Source organism: Tetrao urogallus (genome assembly GCF_951394365.1).
Source record: "Tetrao urogallus genome assembly, chromosome: 7".
NCBI lineage: Eukaryota > Metazoa > Chordata > Aves > Galliformes > Phasianidae > Tetrao > Tetrao urogallus.
Genome location: NC_136820.1, coordinates 43,718,678 through 43,735,042, shown reverse-complemented (window position 1 = coordinate 43,735,042; position 16,365 = coordinate 43,718,678). Strand labels below are relative to the sequence as shown.

The 16,365-nt window shown below is 44.4% G+C and overlaps 1 protein-coding gene across 1 annotated transcript; it reads left to right on the top strand.

Annotated features, from left to right (window-relative positions):
• Nucleotides 1-660: 660 nt before the first annotated feature.
• Nucleotides 661-6,886, top strand: INSIG1 (insulin induced gene 1; the record flags this gene model as incomplete). Its single annotated transcript, XM_079538374.1, has 5 exons — nucleotides 661-982; nucleotides 2,430-2,554; nucleotides 3,358-3,524; nucleotides 3,967-4,066; nucleotides 6,857-6,886. The coding sequence occupies 5 exons, from the start codon at nucleotides 661-663 to the stop codon at nucleotides 6,884-6,886; spliced, it is 744 nt and encodes a 247-aa protein (XP_079394500.1).
• Nucleotides 6,887-16,365: the final 9,479 nt, after the last annotated feature.

Here is a 16,365-nt window from a genome sequence, read left to right as displayed (position 1 = left end):
GAGGGGTGTGAGGAGCAGCAGATGTCCCTGGGTTTGCTTGGGCGCAGAGCGGAGCAGGCTGAGCGGAGAGCGCCTTGCCTCACAGCTCCTCACAGGGAGTGCTGGGACAGTGACCTCAGACACCGGTTCGGGTTTGGGTGGTGCAGCGCGGATCCACAGCCCGTCCAGCAACACTCCCCGCGTTCTCGCCCCGCCCCGCCTTCCATTGGCCGCTCGGCGCTGCGGCCGTCACCCGGCGGGCGGGCGGGAGGGGAGTGAGGGGGGGCGGGCGCGTGGTGTGTCCCGCACGTCATATCAGCCGCCCGCCCGCCATTGGCCGCGCCGCCTCACCCCAGCGCTGGGCGGGCGGCCGGGGCCGGCGCGCGACTCCCGCGCTCGGCGCTCGCACCCGGTCCCGCCCTCGGCGCGGCGTGAGGGGCGGGGCGGAGCGCCGGCGGGCCAGGCGCTGCCGCCGGTAGGTTGGCGGCGGGTGACGTGACGGCGGCCGCCGGCGGTTATAAACCTTACGCCGGGAGCGGGCGGCGAGCGCGGTGGCGGCCTGCGCCTTCTTTAGGGGCTGAGGTGAGAGGCGGTAGCGGGGAGGGGGCGGTGCAGCCCGGCTCTGCGGCCGTCACCTGCGCCGCCGACCGTCCCCGCCATCTCCGGAGCGCGGCCGGGCAGATGCCCCGGCTGGAGAGCGGCGCCTGGAGCTGCTCCTGCGCGGCCCGTGCGCGGCACGCGGCGCGGCCCGGGGAAGCGGCCCCCAAGGCGGGCGCCATGCGGAGCCCATCGCCCAGCGCGGGACGTGCGGTGCGGGACGGCACGACGTGGAGGCAGCACCTGGTGCAGCGCAGCGTCGTGCTCTTCGTGGTGGGCGCCTTCATGGCGCTGGTGCTGAACCTGCTGCAGATCCAGCGCAACGTCACGCTGTTTCCCGACGAGGTCATCGCCACGCTCTTCTCCTCCGCCTGGTGGGTGCCGCCGTGCTGCGGGACTGCGGCAGGTGAGTGCCGTGCGACCCCTCCCGACACCCCCCGCCCCATCCCGCTCTCCGTGACGCCCCTCGGTCGGATCGCGGATCGCGCTGCCCGCAGCCGCCGCGGGTCTCCCCGCGCCCGTCCCGCCACCGCCCCTCGCGCCGCCATTGGCTGCTGCTGAACTGGTGAGGCGCGGACGGCGCTTCCCATTGGCTGCCGCCGCCAACAGGCCACGGGCCGGGCCGACAACAAGGAAGTCACGTGCGGGGCTGCGGGCGCGGGGCTGCGTTGTGTGCGGGCAGCCGGGACGGGATGCGGGGAGCTGGGGTGGAAGCGCGGGGCGTCAGAGCGCTGTCATCTTGGCGCTGGAAGTGCTTCAGCGAGCCTTGCGTGCCTTGTTTATCTTTTGGTGGTGCTGTTTGTGCCCCTGCTGAAAGTATGAATGATATGCGTGCATGAGTGATAAGCTGTGTAATAAAGATTGTCATAAGATAGTTTTCTAGTAGTCTTACCGTGCTTGCATTAAGCTCTGGCTATTAGCGGCTATCTCAAGGTAAAAGTTCTGTGATTGGCATCAAGAAACAAAACTTGAAGTATTAGCTCTACTGCCTTATGCCCTACTATATGTCTCATATTCTCCTGCACAGGGAAGCTGTTTCTTTTAGGAATCAAAGATTGAGGGGAGCAGAGTGGAGGAAACACATAACATGAGACTGGGTGCCTCATTTGAGCCTTCTGTCAACACATGGAGCTGCTAGCAGGGACGAGTTTTGCTATTCTAAAACATACAACTAAGCTCATGGTAGCCTCTCATCTTCTGCCACCATTTCTCAACTGAAAAGGCAATTTGAGGGTAAAACCCTGTCTAGCTAAAAGGGTGGGTCACAGGCTGTGGCTGATGGTAGCTCCTTCCTGAGATTCCACCCTGCTTCTGTTAGATACCAAAACTCATGTGGGATGGATTGGGATCATAGGCTGAGTTAGAGCCCAGCAGAAAGGGAAGCAGCTCTGCCAAGCAACATCTTAGTCTACATAAATAGTAATTCAGGGCCTGATTCACAGGCAATACATTAATAAAAGGAGATATCCTGCACAAACAGTAAAGATACATTCTATTCATCTCTGTAATTAAGCTATTTGATTTTGTTTTATTGGAGCAGGGCAAGTGTTTACTCAGTGAGAAATGATTCATGCTTATGGGAGAAAAAGAGCTTGAAGTGAGATACCTTAATATTGCACTACATACATCTCTGCTTTAAGGGTTCAAATGGAACATCTCTTTATAAATTCTGAGGCTCTTATTTTTTCATTCCTAAAGTGTATATGAAGGGTTGTTAATTGTATTTGCTTTGCCAGGCTTACAGTACTGTACTACTTGTGTCACTACTAATAATGCTTAGCCAAACACTTATTTGACAAGCTAATGTCTAATCAGTGTATAATGGTTAATATATTGTCTTGCTTCTCTTGCAGCTGTTGTTGGCCTGCTGTACCCCTGCATTGACAGCCACCTTGGGGAACCACACAAGTTCAAAAGAGAGTGGGCGAGTGTGATGCGCTGCATAGCAGTTTTTGTTGGCATTAATCACGCAAGTGCTGTATCCTTACCTAGGTTTTGTTGCTTGACATGTTGTTTGTATTGCCCTGAGCTCACCTGAGGGAGTTACAAAGGTAATGATAATGCCAGGGGGCAACTTTGGACTGCAGAAACATGCAGTACAGTGCAATGGTTGCTCTACAGTACTTCACCACTGTTAACTTTGAAGTAGTTATGGGGTTCTGGGATGGGAGAAGGCCAGACATCATTCTGTGTCTGGTGTAACTGAGTGCAACAAGGTAGAAACAACACGAGTTAAATCTGTGTGCTGTCTGTATTTAATAGTTAATGTAAGTAACTAGCGAGATCACAGCATCATAGAATGGCCTGGGTGGAAAAGGACCGCCATGCTCATCTAGTTTTAACCTCACTGCTACGTGCAGGGTCACCAACCACCAGACCAAACTGCCCAGAGCCACATCCAGCCTGGCCTTGAATGCCTCCAGGGGTGGGAGATGCACTAAGTTATTCAGTAAGAATGTTTTTTTGTGTGTGTGTTGAATGCTTATGACTTGTGCAGAAAACTTTAAATTAGGAAGGAGTAGCTTGGTTACTTCAGATAAAAAAGGAAAATCCATGGAAGTTAAATGTATTACTATATGGTGTATTCTTTAGATGCACTCCAGTCACATTGGCTTCTGTAACACTGAGCAAGTGTAAAGGCAACAAGGGGAGTAATTGCTCAGCAGGTGTGAGAACTAGATTCTTAATGTAGTGTATCTAGAAATGTAAAATCACACTTGCTTTCCATTTGAGTAGGATGTTAGCAGGCTTGAAAGAATTGTCCTTAACATCTCTATCCAGAAACTAGATTTTGCCAACAATGTCCAGCTGTCCCTGACTCTTGCAGCCTTATCACTGGGTCTTTGGTGGACATTTGATCGTTCAAGAAGTGGCCTCGGACTTGGAATTACAATAGCATTTGTAGCAACTCTGATAACCCAGTTCCTTGTATATAATGGTGTTTATCAGTAAGTTACACTTTAAAATAGTATTTCAACTCTTGTAATAAAAATCAGTGCGCATGTATTGGAAGCTACTTATTAACATTCTTGGCGTGTTTCTTATAACGAAGTGTTTTCTATGTCTAAAGCAGTTAATTGTCATGTTCTAAATTATTAGATTGAACACTGAGTGGGGAGGGAGGTGGCTTTCAAACTGAGCTGTTGTTTCAGCATACATCTCAACAACTGAACTTCTCCTGACTTGGTCTGTCATTAACTTGCTCTCAGGTGAAAGAAATGCTGGACTTTGTTTTTTAAGACTTTCAAGTTAACAGATTTAATTTGGTCTTGCTATTTCTTCTCCTGTGTTTCTCTGCTGTGTCTGGGGAGAGAATTGATAGCATCTTGTTAACAGTACATAAGAAGATGATAATGCCTTGTCTTTAACTTACTACTTCTTGTTTATTAGGTACACATCCCCAGATTTTCTGTACATCCGTTCTTGGCTTCCATGTATATTTTTCTCAGGAGGTGTGACTGTAGGAAACATAGGACGCCAACTGGCTATGGTAATTATTGTGTAATTAGCATTTCCTTTAACAGTCCAAATAACTTCTGTCATTCACAGTCCAAGAACAAACTATGCCTCTAAGGGTGTGACTCACAGATTGAGAGATGAATAGGTGTCTTCAAAAGAGCTGAAATGTAAACATAACCTGTGTTGCCAGTAGAGTAGGAATTACCTTTCTATATGAAAACTTTTTTCCAGCAGCAGCCTAAATAAGAACTGCATCTGTGTAGCAGATCTGATCAGCATCTTAACTACTCCCTTTCTATTAGCAATTGACATAATGTCTAAGGTAGCTAGAAAGCTGAGAGGCAGATGGGCTTGCTCTAATTAAACATTCACTAAAGCATTTTTCTTTTGTGGAGGAAATGTATCTTCATAAAGTATTAAATTCCACCACTCTGGAATTAAATATGCTCTTTCTGGTCATTTTATATGTGGTTCAAGTATCACTCCACAAATGGTATAATACAGTGTAAGTAGGTCTTACCTGCTAGGTTCTTAACTAATTATTCCCTTGTAGTGTACTTAACAGTAAACCTGATTGTACATCAGCTTTCAGCCTGGTTGTTAAATAATTAATAGTTTGTTGATCTTATTTGTTTCTTTTGCTACATAATTTCTTTATTCTGGAAAATATTCAAGTATTCCAGTTCAAAGGCTGTTGTGCCTTGGGTGCCTTTAATTGCCACTGAAGGAACGGCCTTTATAGACTTTACTAAAATACCAGTCTTTGTTTAGTAAAGGGAGAAGCCACTTTCTAGGACTGAACCACAAATAAGTTAGTCTAAAGCTGCCTGCCTTGCCTTAAACAGGCTTTCAATCCCTTCTGTCTAACCTTTCTAACTCAACAGACAGACACTAGCGTACCTCTAAAGTGACTAGTCAGAACTTGATACTGTAGCTGGACTGATTTACAGACAAGGTGGGGGGGAAGAAAAGCCATGTTGACTGTTTAATTTCTCTGATATTGATTCTCAGTTAAGTTACCTCTTGTACAGAAGTCTGTTTCCTAAAAAAAAAAAAAAATAAATAAAAATTAAAAAAAAAAATGAAGGGGTAAATCTACTTCTGTTCTTAATAGTGTTGTTCTAAAAGTTATTTCCTGCTGGCTTGATCCCAAGTTAGATTTCCCAGGACCCCAGCCACAGTCTTCAGTTTTTACTCTGATATTCTTTCAAATCACAGCGGTTCACACTGTCTGGTCTTGCTCTGTTTCCTTAGGACTAAGTACAGGGGGGGAGGTAGAATTTGATAAATAAAATATATTCATAAACTTTGTCACCTGTTGTGAAAAGCAAATTTAGTCCTTGCTTATTGCACACAGTCTTAAAATTCTGCAGTCAGCTCTGTGCTATAATTCTGTATATTGTAATGGTATATGCAGCGTTTCCAGTTGCTGTGCTTTTTAGGCTGGGAAGAGAAGGGAGTCTCAATGAAGAAGAAACTAAATTCAAGCACATAAGATTTCTTTTTTTCTTTATTCCTTCATTCCTGCCTTGTTCACCTGGCATTTCACCTGAATGTAGTTGAAATCAGACTGACTTCTGCCTGCAGCTTCTCTGTCCAGCTTGTCACCCTCCTTTCAAAGGAGGGAAGCTGGCAAGGCAAAGCATTCTATTTTGGTTATCTGGAAGCATCTTCTCGTGTGTTTTGTTACCATAACTTAATCTGGAAAAAGTTTGGGAAGCCCAGCAACTTCATGAGAATGCTTATGGTGGTAGGAGCTTGGAGAATACCACTTCAAAACAGAGAAGCAGAACTCAGTCTGCTAGGTCCTTCTATAGAAATGACCTAAAAGCTGTGGAAACCAGATTGATGCCACTGTAAGGGTGGCAAGAAGGTGCAGTATTACCACTTCAAACTGAACCTGAAGGAAGGGTCACTTTAAATATATTGTACTGTAGTCACTGAGCTGTTGGGCTGCATTTGACTGTTGTGAATCAAAGAACAGAAGTGTGCTGGGTGTATGTAGAGTAGGAAGCAGCACCTTTGGAAAGTATCTTAATGGAGTAGAGTTGCCTTGCTTCTCCTGTCTGTCTTTTGCTGAATTGGGAAAATTGGAATGGTGCTGACAGTGGTTTGAAGTATTTCAATATTAAAAAAAAAAAAAAAGGCAAACATTTCTGGTAATGAGGCAACATCTTGAGTTGTAACCATCAGTCTTAGCGTCTTGTAAACTAGAGTGGTATTTAAAACATCCACCTCAAGAATAACTATTGTTTGCTAGTGCTTGAGCTTGCAGAACTGTGAACACGTTCAATACTTATGGCTATTTCTGTGTTGGAAATAGTATGAGGAAAAACTTGCCATAAGCTTTGTTTAAGTAAAAGCTGGTTAAATGTTGTCTTAAACTGATGTTATTACAGGATTTCATACTGGAAAAGGTCTATCTGATACCAGGCTTTGCTTGGAAAATCCAGTAACTTTTGAGGACAGTTTAAAGGAGAGCCCTTAAAATTGAAACTAATGTCTAGTAAGTGCTGTGCATTTCCTGCTGAAAAATAAATTGAGGTGGGGAGGATTGCCAGTGAAGTCTTAATACAGTCCCACTGATTTTTATCAGATGAATGAATTGAGACTGCACAGAACCATAGTGACTTCTGTTTTGTCTTCAGTTGAGGAGCATGTCCTCACTGGGCTCTTATAGGAAGTCATGTGTGCTAGGTCATTGTCAGCCTAAATGAAGCTAGTTGACTATTTAGTCATAGAAAATACTGCATAATATAGTTAAGTTCTCATGTGGTATTAAAATCTAACATACTTCTGGTTATTTTTTTTATATTCATAGGGTATTCCAGAGAAACCACACAATGACTAAATCCTCGGAGGAGAGAGCGTGGTGCCAGTGTGAGAGCAACTGAGAGAAGATGTGTTCCTGTTTTAAATTGAAGATTATTTAGCAAAAAAATAATCTGTTTATGGGCTCACTGCACAAATGACTTGGGGGGAAAAAAAAAAATTATTAATCCACTCTTAGAATAGCCAAGTGAAATTAACTGCTTATCTTGAAATCTTACCCTGATTTATTGCATAAGCATTTGCATATGGCTGTTCTCTGGAAGAGTTTAACACCAAGTTGAATACAAGAGTTCAGGCTAAGTGGCAGTTTTCCAAGTATGAGGATCCAATGTAAGTTATTGAAGCAGCTGCCGTATTTTCAAAGCCTTGAAACTGAAATTTAATTACAAGCTCCTGTATCAGTGCCCAAAGGAAGTAGATCGATGGTGCTTAACAATGAAGAAGTATGGTTTAATAGGAATAGTATTTATCCAAATCTTATAAAAATATAGGGTTATTTAAAAGTAAGAGTGATCAAAACCAATTAGAGGCATTGCACTAATGCTTTTAGGAGTCTTATGAAGGAATCATGCCCTTACTTGTAATGCTGCATTGAGTTTGTCTTTGGAGGAGTCAGAGGGATGAAAGACTGTCACCTGGTTCTGAATTTATAAATTACTTGTATCATAGGTGAACACTGGAGACAATCTTATTCCAAGGTGAACTTTATCAAGAAATTGTGACTGAAAGGTTGCTTGCTTCACAAGCAAGCAGACTGGAGCATATTTAGTTTTGGCCCTAATTTAGTAAGAACTTAAATGTGAGTGATTATTCCAACTTAAAATTAGGCTTAAGTTTCAGTGTCTCACCAAAGTCAGTCTTCAGGTACTTTAAATGTCTGGTGTGACTGAAAGTTATGTGTGGTGCAGGTATTTGTGACCATTGAGCGTGTGCCCCAGCTCCTGGGAAGGCTGGAGTTTCCTCCCAGGCTGTGTGTGATCTTGCATGTGTTTGAGTCAGGGCTTTGACTGAAGTGTTCGGAAACAAAAGCAGGCCTAAAATGTGATATAAAATGTGATATAAACTGTGTGAAGAGTAGCAAACAGCTCACTTACTCAGTTTTTAAGAGATCACTGCTTATTTTTATCACAACCCTATGGAACTTGCAATCTGTGATTGCCTTGTATTAAAAAAAAAAAAAAAAAAAAAAAAAGCAAAAACAACAAAAAAGTGCTTACGTCACTACATTAAACATTTGGTGTTTCTTAATACTTAGTTCTGTGAGCACAATGTATTTGTTTGATAGCTTAGACCACAGTGGACCTAAATAGCAAGTATTAGGTCTTAAAATCGAAGTGCAATGTACAGTAAAAATCTGAGCCTCATATTCTCTTCAATAGTGATCATTTCTTATGACAGATTAAAGAGAAAAGGGTTCTGAGTTCATTTCAATGCTGCATGGAGTCAAATGGAGCAATAATTTATTTAACTAGTTCTGTTGTACTTTTCATCAAACCCAAATTTTTAGAAATACTCCAGTTTTGTGGTTATGGTGTACTTGTAAACTTTTATGCATTTGCCTTTTTGTATTCTACAATTATTGTGTTGTGTTCATTTCTAATCTTACATGGCTTCAGATATAAATAGAGGCATCTGTTAAAGAGCAGCCCATCCAAAAAGATGTTGAGTCAAGGTAGCAGCATTCCGGCTGTTTTCACTCTTCAAAGGGAATGCTGTAGCTGCTGCTTGTGCTTTTTTATAGGAAGAGTTTCGTACAAAGGCTGTATTACAAAACAGACCCCAATTCTAATCTTGCTTGGTGTAAATTAAGAGTAATTTTTCACTGGCATCAGATCCTTCTATCCTTCCTCAAACACTTAAAACCCCAATAATCACATTTTGTAGGACCACTTGAAGAGATCAGGTCCTTGGATTGGGACTGGGTCAGCTCAGATATCTCAAGAAATATGCTGCCTGCTGGAAAGACAGTTTTGTAACAGTCTTAAGAGACCATTTTTCAAAACTATAAAACCAGATGTAAGTAAAGATGACCGTGATCTTTGCATGTAATTGATAGATAACAAAGTATTTATTTGCAAAGACAAGCTAAATCTGTGTTACAAATACCGTAGCCAAAAAAAATGTAAGTCAGAAGTTCATTTCTTGCCAATACTTTTAAGTATCTGAACCAAAGTGATTTAAGTTTGGAAGTGACGAGAGGGGAGTGAAGAAAATTTGCACTATTCTGAATTTGAACACTTAAATTCTCATTCTTACAAATAAGTTTTCAGCAGTATGTTTGGTTTTACACTTTTTTTACTATTAAAGTTTTATGATCAAGTCATGTTTGCCTTGGATTCTCTGTATTCACATTATGCAGGAATCTTTCTTGAAAAGGACAGTTGTTATGGTTGCATAACTAATATTCAGTCATGCATACTCAGTGGTGTTTAAAAAAATAATAATAATTCTAAGCTGAACACAGGAAGATTAACTTCTAGAAGGGTTTCCAGCCTGGGTTAATAAAGTTTAAGAACAAGTCTTGCTATTTTGCCAAGAAAGTGGCATAAGTATGTGTTACTGCTATGTGACTTGGGGAGGAGAACACTATTGCCATTGTTTTCCAAGATAGCAACGTTCATAATTGAAACAAAATACAGACAGTGTAGGGTAAACACACTGCTTCCTGGTGTGCCTGGTTATCTGCAGTGATGAATTGCTAAATGCTGTGTGAATTAGACATGATAGCAGCTTGCAAACCTGAACAAAAAGCCTTCAGTTTTACTGTACTTAAATGTATATCTTGGGCTTCTAGAAGCTGCTGTTCTTAGTAGAAGTAGTTGAATGGCTTTGTGATCTGTCTTCGTCTGCTTCAGTGCAGTGCTGGCTGAACTTGAGCATTTTTAGCTAGGAGCTGCTTAAGCTGCTTTGGCTCAGACAGCCTGTATTCTGTTCAGTTTGAGTGTGTGCTCCATGCCAGCTCAGTAGTGGTTAACAGCTCCAGGCTGAGGATGGCCCCAGTCCTCCAGGTGCATTGCTTTCCCTCGCTCTGCTCAGGTTTTGTTAGAAGGAATGAAAAGATACACAAAAAGACCTGGCATTCTCCTGATCTTGGACAGCTAGGACATCCCCATCCCCCAGCTAGGACATCACCCATGGCTTCCTCTTGAGATGGGAAGGGTCACGATGTTCCTAAAGGAGAGAAAAGAGAAATAAAATCCATATTAGTGTTCCCGGAAAGTATGATTTGACCTGTGAGTAGCATAGTTTCTGTGCACTCATTCTGTGGGTTATTCAGCCTTTGGCTTAAAGCATGGGGATTTGCAGGTGCTAAATTAGCCACAGGAGGGCCCATAGACTGTTCTCTGAATGCAACAGGAACATATTGAGATGAATAATGAAATGAAGTCTCAGTAGTCTTGCTGCACATCAGAGTAGCTCCAAAATTCTGGAGAACAAAGCATTACATGCTGGACTAATTGAACAAAAACATGCCTCTGAAACAGAGATCATTAAGGACTCTGATCTTGGAAACTCGAAAGGTGTGTGTGACCACAGCCCTTCAGCTAAGAGCCCAGAATGGTTTTCTAAAAGTGGTGGGGATTTCTTTGGCTGATGAAGTATGTGAGCTTCCCCACACCAGCATTGTAGTCCTTTCCCTGTCCCTGAATCTTACTGCGATGTTCCATTTTCAGAGGCTGTAAGTGCAGGTTATGATGACAGATTAATAACAAAGAGGTAAGGACTTTGAGGTAATGCAATTTTATTGCATAACTGCGTGTTAAGAAAGCCTGTAGGCTGTAATGGTGCTGCTAGCCCAGTCTTACTAACTTCTAAAGAAAACTCAGAGTAGATGGGATCATTTCTATAAATCCCACATTACTACCCAAGAAGTCCTAAAGGATCAGAGCTGACATGAGTTCTGCTCAATGAAGTTTTCATCCAGCTGCAAATGTTTTCTTTTACAGTAAGCTGTCCCTGCCTATTTAGGAAGTTTCAGAGAGCTATTATGTTAAACATCAGATGAGTGCTATAGAAATTACACCAACTTACTGTGTTTCCTGTAGTAACTAAAACACCTGTTACAAATAAGTATTTTTATACAGAAGTTGAGCACACCTACCCTGTTTCTCCTGAGCCAGTCTGGTGTGACTTGGGGCTGAGCAGGGGAGGCTTCCCCTTCCCAGTGTCTATCTGGGTTGGTTTTCATTTAAAAGAATGTATATATATATACACATCTATAAACACACATTATACATATATACGTGCATGTGTCTGTGGGTGGTATATGTCTGTTAACTGGATGCTAATGCACAAAATTTCATCCTTTTCATGTTCCCTTGAAGTCGTTGCTCCAGAATTAAAATATGATGAACTGGATTTGAAGGGAGACAGCATCACATCCTGTAAACAGGCCTGTGATGGTTTGCTGAGATGTTCATGCAGAAATGTATGTTGTTGGGATGTGACCATGCAGTTCTTCAGGGCAAGAGGCCTGGCAGCTTTTCTGTCTGCATTTTGAATTACAGCTTAGCCAAGAGGAACATGAAAACTATAGATCAGATGGCTTGAAACAACCACAGCTTGGACAGCTTGGACAGGGCCAATATATCCTGTAACGCAGAAAGGCCTGCAGCCAACTGGGACATGCCCAGCTATACCTACAGCCTTTCCTGCAGTCACCAAGGAATTTCTGGGGTATGCAGGGTTTAGCAAGGGCCCTCTGGGGACAGGGGAAGATTCCCAAACCTTGGGCATGGACACAAAGATGTTGCATTAAGAACTGAGGTCATTTAGGAGCAGGATCACTGGAAAAGGTCACTCCTTTTGTGATAGCAAGACAAGTATTGCGCCTTGAGGAGCAAACAGCAAGCAGATTCCTTCTTGTCTGCCAGCAGTGTGTCTGGAGGGTTTTGAACTACCTCTTGCTTCACAGCTTGGAGGAGACCCATAGTGCAAGGCTCTGTGGGCTGACACTGCTCCTCATCATTGCAGGCTGGCATACAGGTTCCTTTTACCTAGAACTTCCTGAGGATAAAGGAGGTCTTCCTCCCACTGATCGTGTCTTCCAGTGCCAACAGAAGTCCTCCATCAGAGCTGGCTGTGGAAGATCTGACACTGAAGGCAGTAAAACAACTCCAGCCCCTTACTTTTTTATGTGAAAACAAGAGCAGGAAGTCTGGGTCAACTTGAACATTTGTTAACATACTGAAATATTTTGGTTTGACTATGGTTGTTGAAAAAGGGTCCAAGTGGTCTACTACTGATAGTGATGGTATCACACAGGATAGTCAGTCCTTGTGACTTTACTTTGTTTTTATCAGATTTATTGTTTCATCACGGCACATCCCTAAGTCTTAGCTTCATTTTTACTTTGCCTTTATTCAACTGGGATGAGACTTTTACTATGGTACAAGTTAGTCCTTACTCAACGGAAACTTAAAAATACAACCTGTGGAGTAGTAATTCTCCTGATGGGTCCCAGCTGAGAAACACAGACATCTACCATAATATTTCACACCCCAGGTTATTGAAGGCATTCCAGTGAAGCTGAAAATTTGGCACAGGAGACGAATGGCCTCTAAGAGCAGCAGCTGAAGCCTATACGTGGGATGTGAGATGTCCAAGAAAGTATGAGGGTCAAGTTTTGAGTCCCACCATCATCCCATATCAGGGTATCCCAAAGCCAGCAACGCACAAATATCCCTGCATCATCACTCCCATTACCAGGAGCCAGGTAAGTGAAGTCTGAGCACTAAGCTATGAGGCTGATGGAGTGAGCAGCATCACGCGGGAGATCCCACCAGATCTGCAGTGGGACTTGGGGAAAGAACAGCTGCATTTGACTGCCTGCTCCTTGGGCATGCTCCACCTGCTTAATTGAAGGCAGGTCCAAATGAGCCATCTGTTGACCTGGTTGAGAAATCAGTTTCCTATTAATTTAAAGATATTTTTACATGTTATTAAAGGTCTGGAAGGAAAGGAGAGATGGGTAAAAAATGAAGGTAAGAAACTTTGCCTTAGAGGCACAGGTAATATCTGTAACAGATGCTACAGTCAGCGCTTAAACTAATTGTTAAATGAGTCACCCTGGCAAAGGAAGCACTAATAAAGGGAAGCGAAGAGTGAACATCTGGAAAATAATATGAAAGGAAAGAATTTTCATATTTTGGAACTCCTTGCTGGGTGGGAACTGCTTCAGGAGACAACTCTAATTGCTTGTCTGAGAGAACAAGAAATGAGCCTATTCCCAGCCTGCAGCCAGCACTCATCGCATATTCCTCTCTGCAATCCCAGTGCCACAGCAATGATATGGGCCCTGACCTGCAAGGGCTGGGATGTGCTCATCATCCCCTGCACCTCAGCAAGCAATGAGGTGGACCTGTAAAGCCCCTGCATGTGGGTCCAGGTCAGGGGAAGCTGGTCTGAGTGCTTGATGTACTATCAAACAAGGTAATTTGGTGTCTCGGTTCTGATGAGTCTTGCTGGGATTCATCCCTATGCTCTGCCTGCTTGGGGTAACCTTGGCCATGGTCATGGGGTGGGAGTGCAGAACATCTGCTACCTGCTTTGTGCCTGAGACACAGTGGCTCTTTGCTTGAGCATAGGGAGCTGAATGAATTCCTTTGGAGAAACAGCTAACAGTTCTTCCACCTTTCCTCCATTTGATCTTAGAATCATAGAATTGCTCAGGTTGGAAATGACCTTAAAGATCATCAGATCCAACCGCAACCGAACCATACTACCCTAACTCTAACAACCCTCCACTAAATCATGCCCCTGAGCTTTTGTCTTCTTGCTCTCTGGTTATTTTTCCCTTTCTTTCATCCTCCTCTCTCCCTCTCAGGAGCAGTTTCTTCCCCAGAAACCCACACGCAGGTCAGTGCAGCCACGCATGTGCCCATCTCAGTGCAACCAGATGTTTTGCCTATCTTGGAGCAGCCAGATGTATTCCCAGCTCAGTGCAGCCATAGGTGCCCCCAGCCCTGGGGCCGACCTCTGCATCCAGCTAGGCACAGGACAAGGGAACCAGAGCATGCAATTCTTCCCAATTTCCCTCTAGAACATCTATGCATGGGAACCAGTTCTGCCAGCAGTGAATTCTGAAGGGCTGAACAGACCTTACGATGGGGATGTGGCCCTAGTGCAGGCACAGAACGCTCTGACAGCTCTCAGAAGTGATGTCCAGCAAAGGGCAGGGACACAGAGAAGGTCTCAATATCCATGATGTGGTCACAAGGGATGAGGCTGGGGGCAAAGGGCACCCAGGCACCAGGTGACATGCAGTGGGAGGCTACCTCCAGCCCCACCAGGGTCCCAAACATGCGTGCAAGGATTCTGAAACATAATTATGAAATTTTAAAAAACAACTTGACGTTATAATTATAGCGGTTCCTGGAGGAGCCGCGTAATTGAATTCTGGGGTGTCTCACTCTCATCACAAGCGCTAACGAGAGAGCAGCTCAGCTTCCTTCGCAGCCTTCCTGGAGCCCAGCAAAGCTCAGGAGATTCCCAACAATTCAATTATTGTTTTCCCCTGGAAAGCAGATCATTTTAGACATGCGGCCAGCTCTAATTACAAAGGAGAGGGGGAAATTTCTTGTGTCCAAAATTATTTGACTCATTAAAAGGATTTACTTTCTGTCAGGCCTAAAGCGTGAGAGCTTTAGGAGGAAAAAAGGGATGGAGAGATGGAAGGGATGGATGGGGAGAAGGAATGGACAGATGGAATGGAAGGAGGGATGGAAAGGATGGATGGATGAATTGAAGGGACAGATGCACAGAAGGGATGGAGGGGTGGAAAGACAGAAGGGAGGAAGGGGATGGATGGATGGATGGATGGATGGATGGATGGATGGATGGAAAGGATGGAAAGGATGGATAGATGAACAGAAGGGATGGGAATGGACAGATAGAAGGGATGGAGAGAATGGAAGGATGGAAAGGATGAATGGATGAATTGCAAAGATCGATGGACAGAAGGAATGGGAGAATGGAAAAATGGAAGGGATGGAGGGAAGGATGGACAGAAGACAGAGCATCTCTGCAAGTCGGGACTCAGCTTGGGGACATTGCTGCTCCCTGTGTTCCTAAGCAAGAAAAACATAAGGTCTTTCTTTAACAATCTTTGTTATGTGGGTTGTTTTTTGTTTTGGTTTGGTTTTTTTTTTTTTTTTTGGTACGTCTGTGTGTTTTGTTGGGTTTTTATTTTTTATTTTATTTTTTTTCCCCCCAGATAATTTGTAAATGCTCTTTTGTGATAAAGACAGTTTTACACAGGGGAGCAGCACTGAGTATGAATTCCCACTCATTCTGTCCCCCACCCCAAACTCACCCCATTTCTCTGTCCCAAATGCAGAGCAATTAATTCTTCTGTGATATTTCTGCTTCATTTGAAGTCTTGTCCTTGTTAGATAATCCTGTTAGTACCTTGGAAATACAAGGGACCCCTTGTATAATCAGTAATTATAACAGGAGTTCTATGTTAAATTATATCTAATAGGCAAAGCAAAAGGAAAATTTGTTTTCTGCTTGAGCCTCGTTGGTCCAAAAAGAAGACAGATGTGTGCTCTGCAGAGGGAAACTGTGTGTTTTGTGGGGGGATACAAGGAAATATTTGGGGATTTCTGTGCTGGGATATCTGGGAGTGCATGGCACTGCTGAAGGGAAGGGAAGGGAAAGGGAAGGGAAGGGAAGGGAAGGGAAGGGAAGGGAAGGAAGGGAAGGGAAGGGAAGGGAAGGGAAGGGAAGGGAAGGGAAGGGAAGGGAAGGGAAGGGAAGGGAAGGGAAGGGAAGGGAAGGGAAGGGAAGGGAAGGGAAGGGAAGGGAAGGGAAGGGAAGGGAAGGGAAGGGAAGGGAAGGGAAGGGAAGGGAAGGGAAGGGAAGGGAGAGGGAGAGGGAGAGGGAGAGGGAGAGGGAGAGGGAGAGGGAGAGGGAGAGGGAGAGGGAGAGGGAGAGGGAGAGGGAGAGGGAGAGGGAGAGGGAGAGGGAGAGGGAGAGGGAGGAAGGAGAAGGGGAGAAGGGGAAAGGGAGAAGAAGAAAACCTGAGGGGGAGGCTAAGGAAAAGCATCCATAAAACTATGACATAAAATGAAAGGAAATGAGATTAAATAAAATGAAATAAAATGAATGCAACTAAAAATTTTAAAACTAAAAATGGAAGTAAAAATAAAATGTGTATGAAAAGATAATAATAATAAATCTGCAAGCCACACTAAGCCTGCTGCGGAAATAAAGGACTTTGTGCCTCCCCGGGCAGGATGCGGGCCTGTCCCTGAGCAGCTTCCGCTCCCGCGGAGGTGGCAGCGGCCGCTGTGCCGGATCCTCCGCATGGGCGGCCACGAGGGAAAGGGGATGCGGGTGCGCATCTTCTGTCCTATTGTGCGGCAATGGGAAGGAGCGGCCCTGGGCTGGGGGTGGTTCTTGGATAGAAAGGAGTAATAAGAATGGCAAAAGGGAAGAAATGAAATGGGAAAGGAAGGAAGGAAGGAAGGAAGGAAGGAAGGAAGGAAGGAAGGA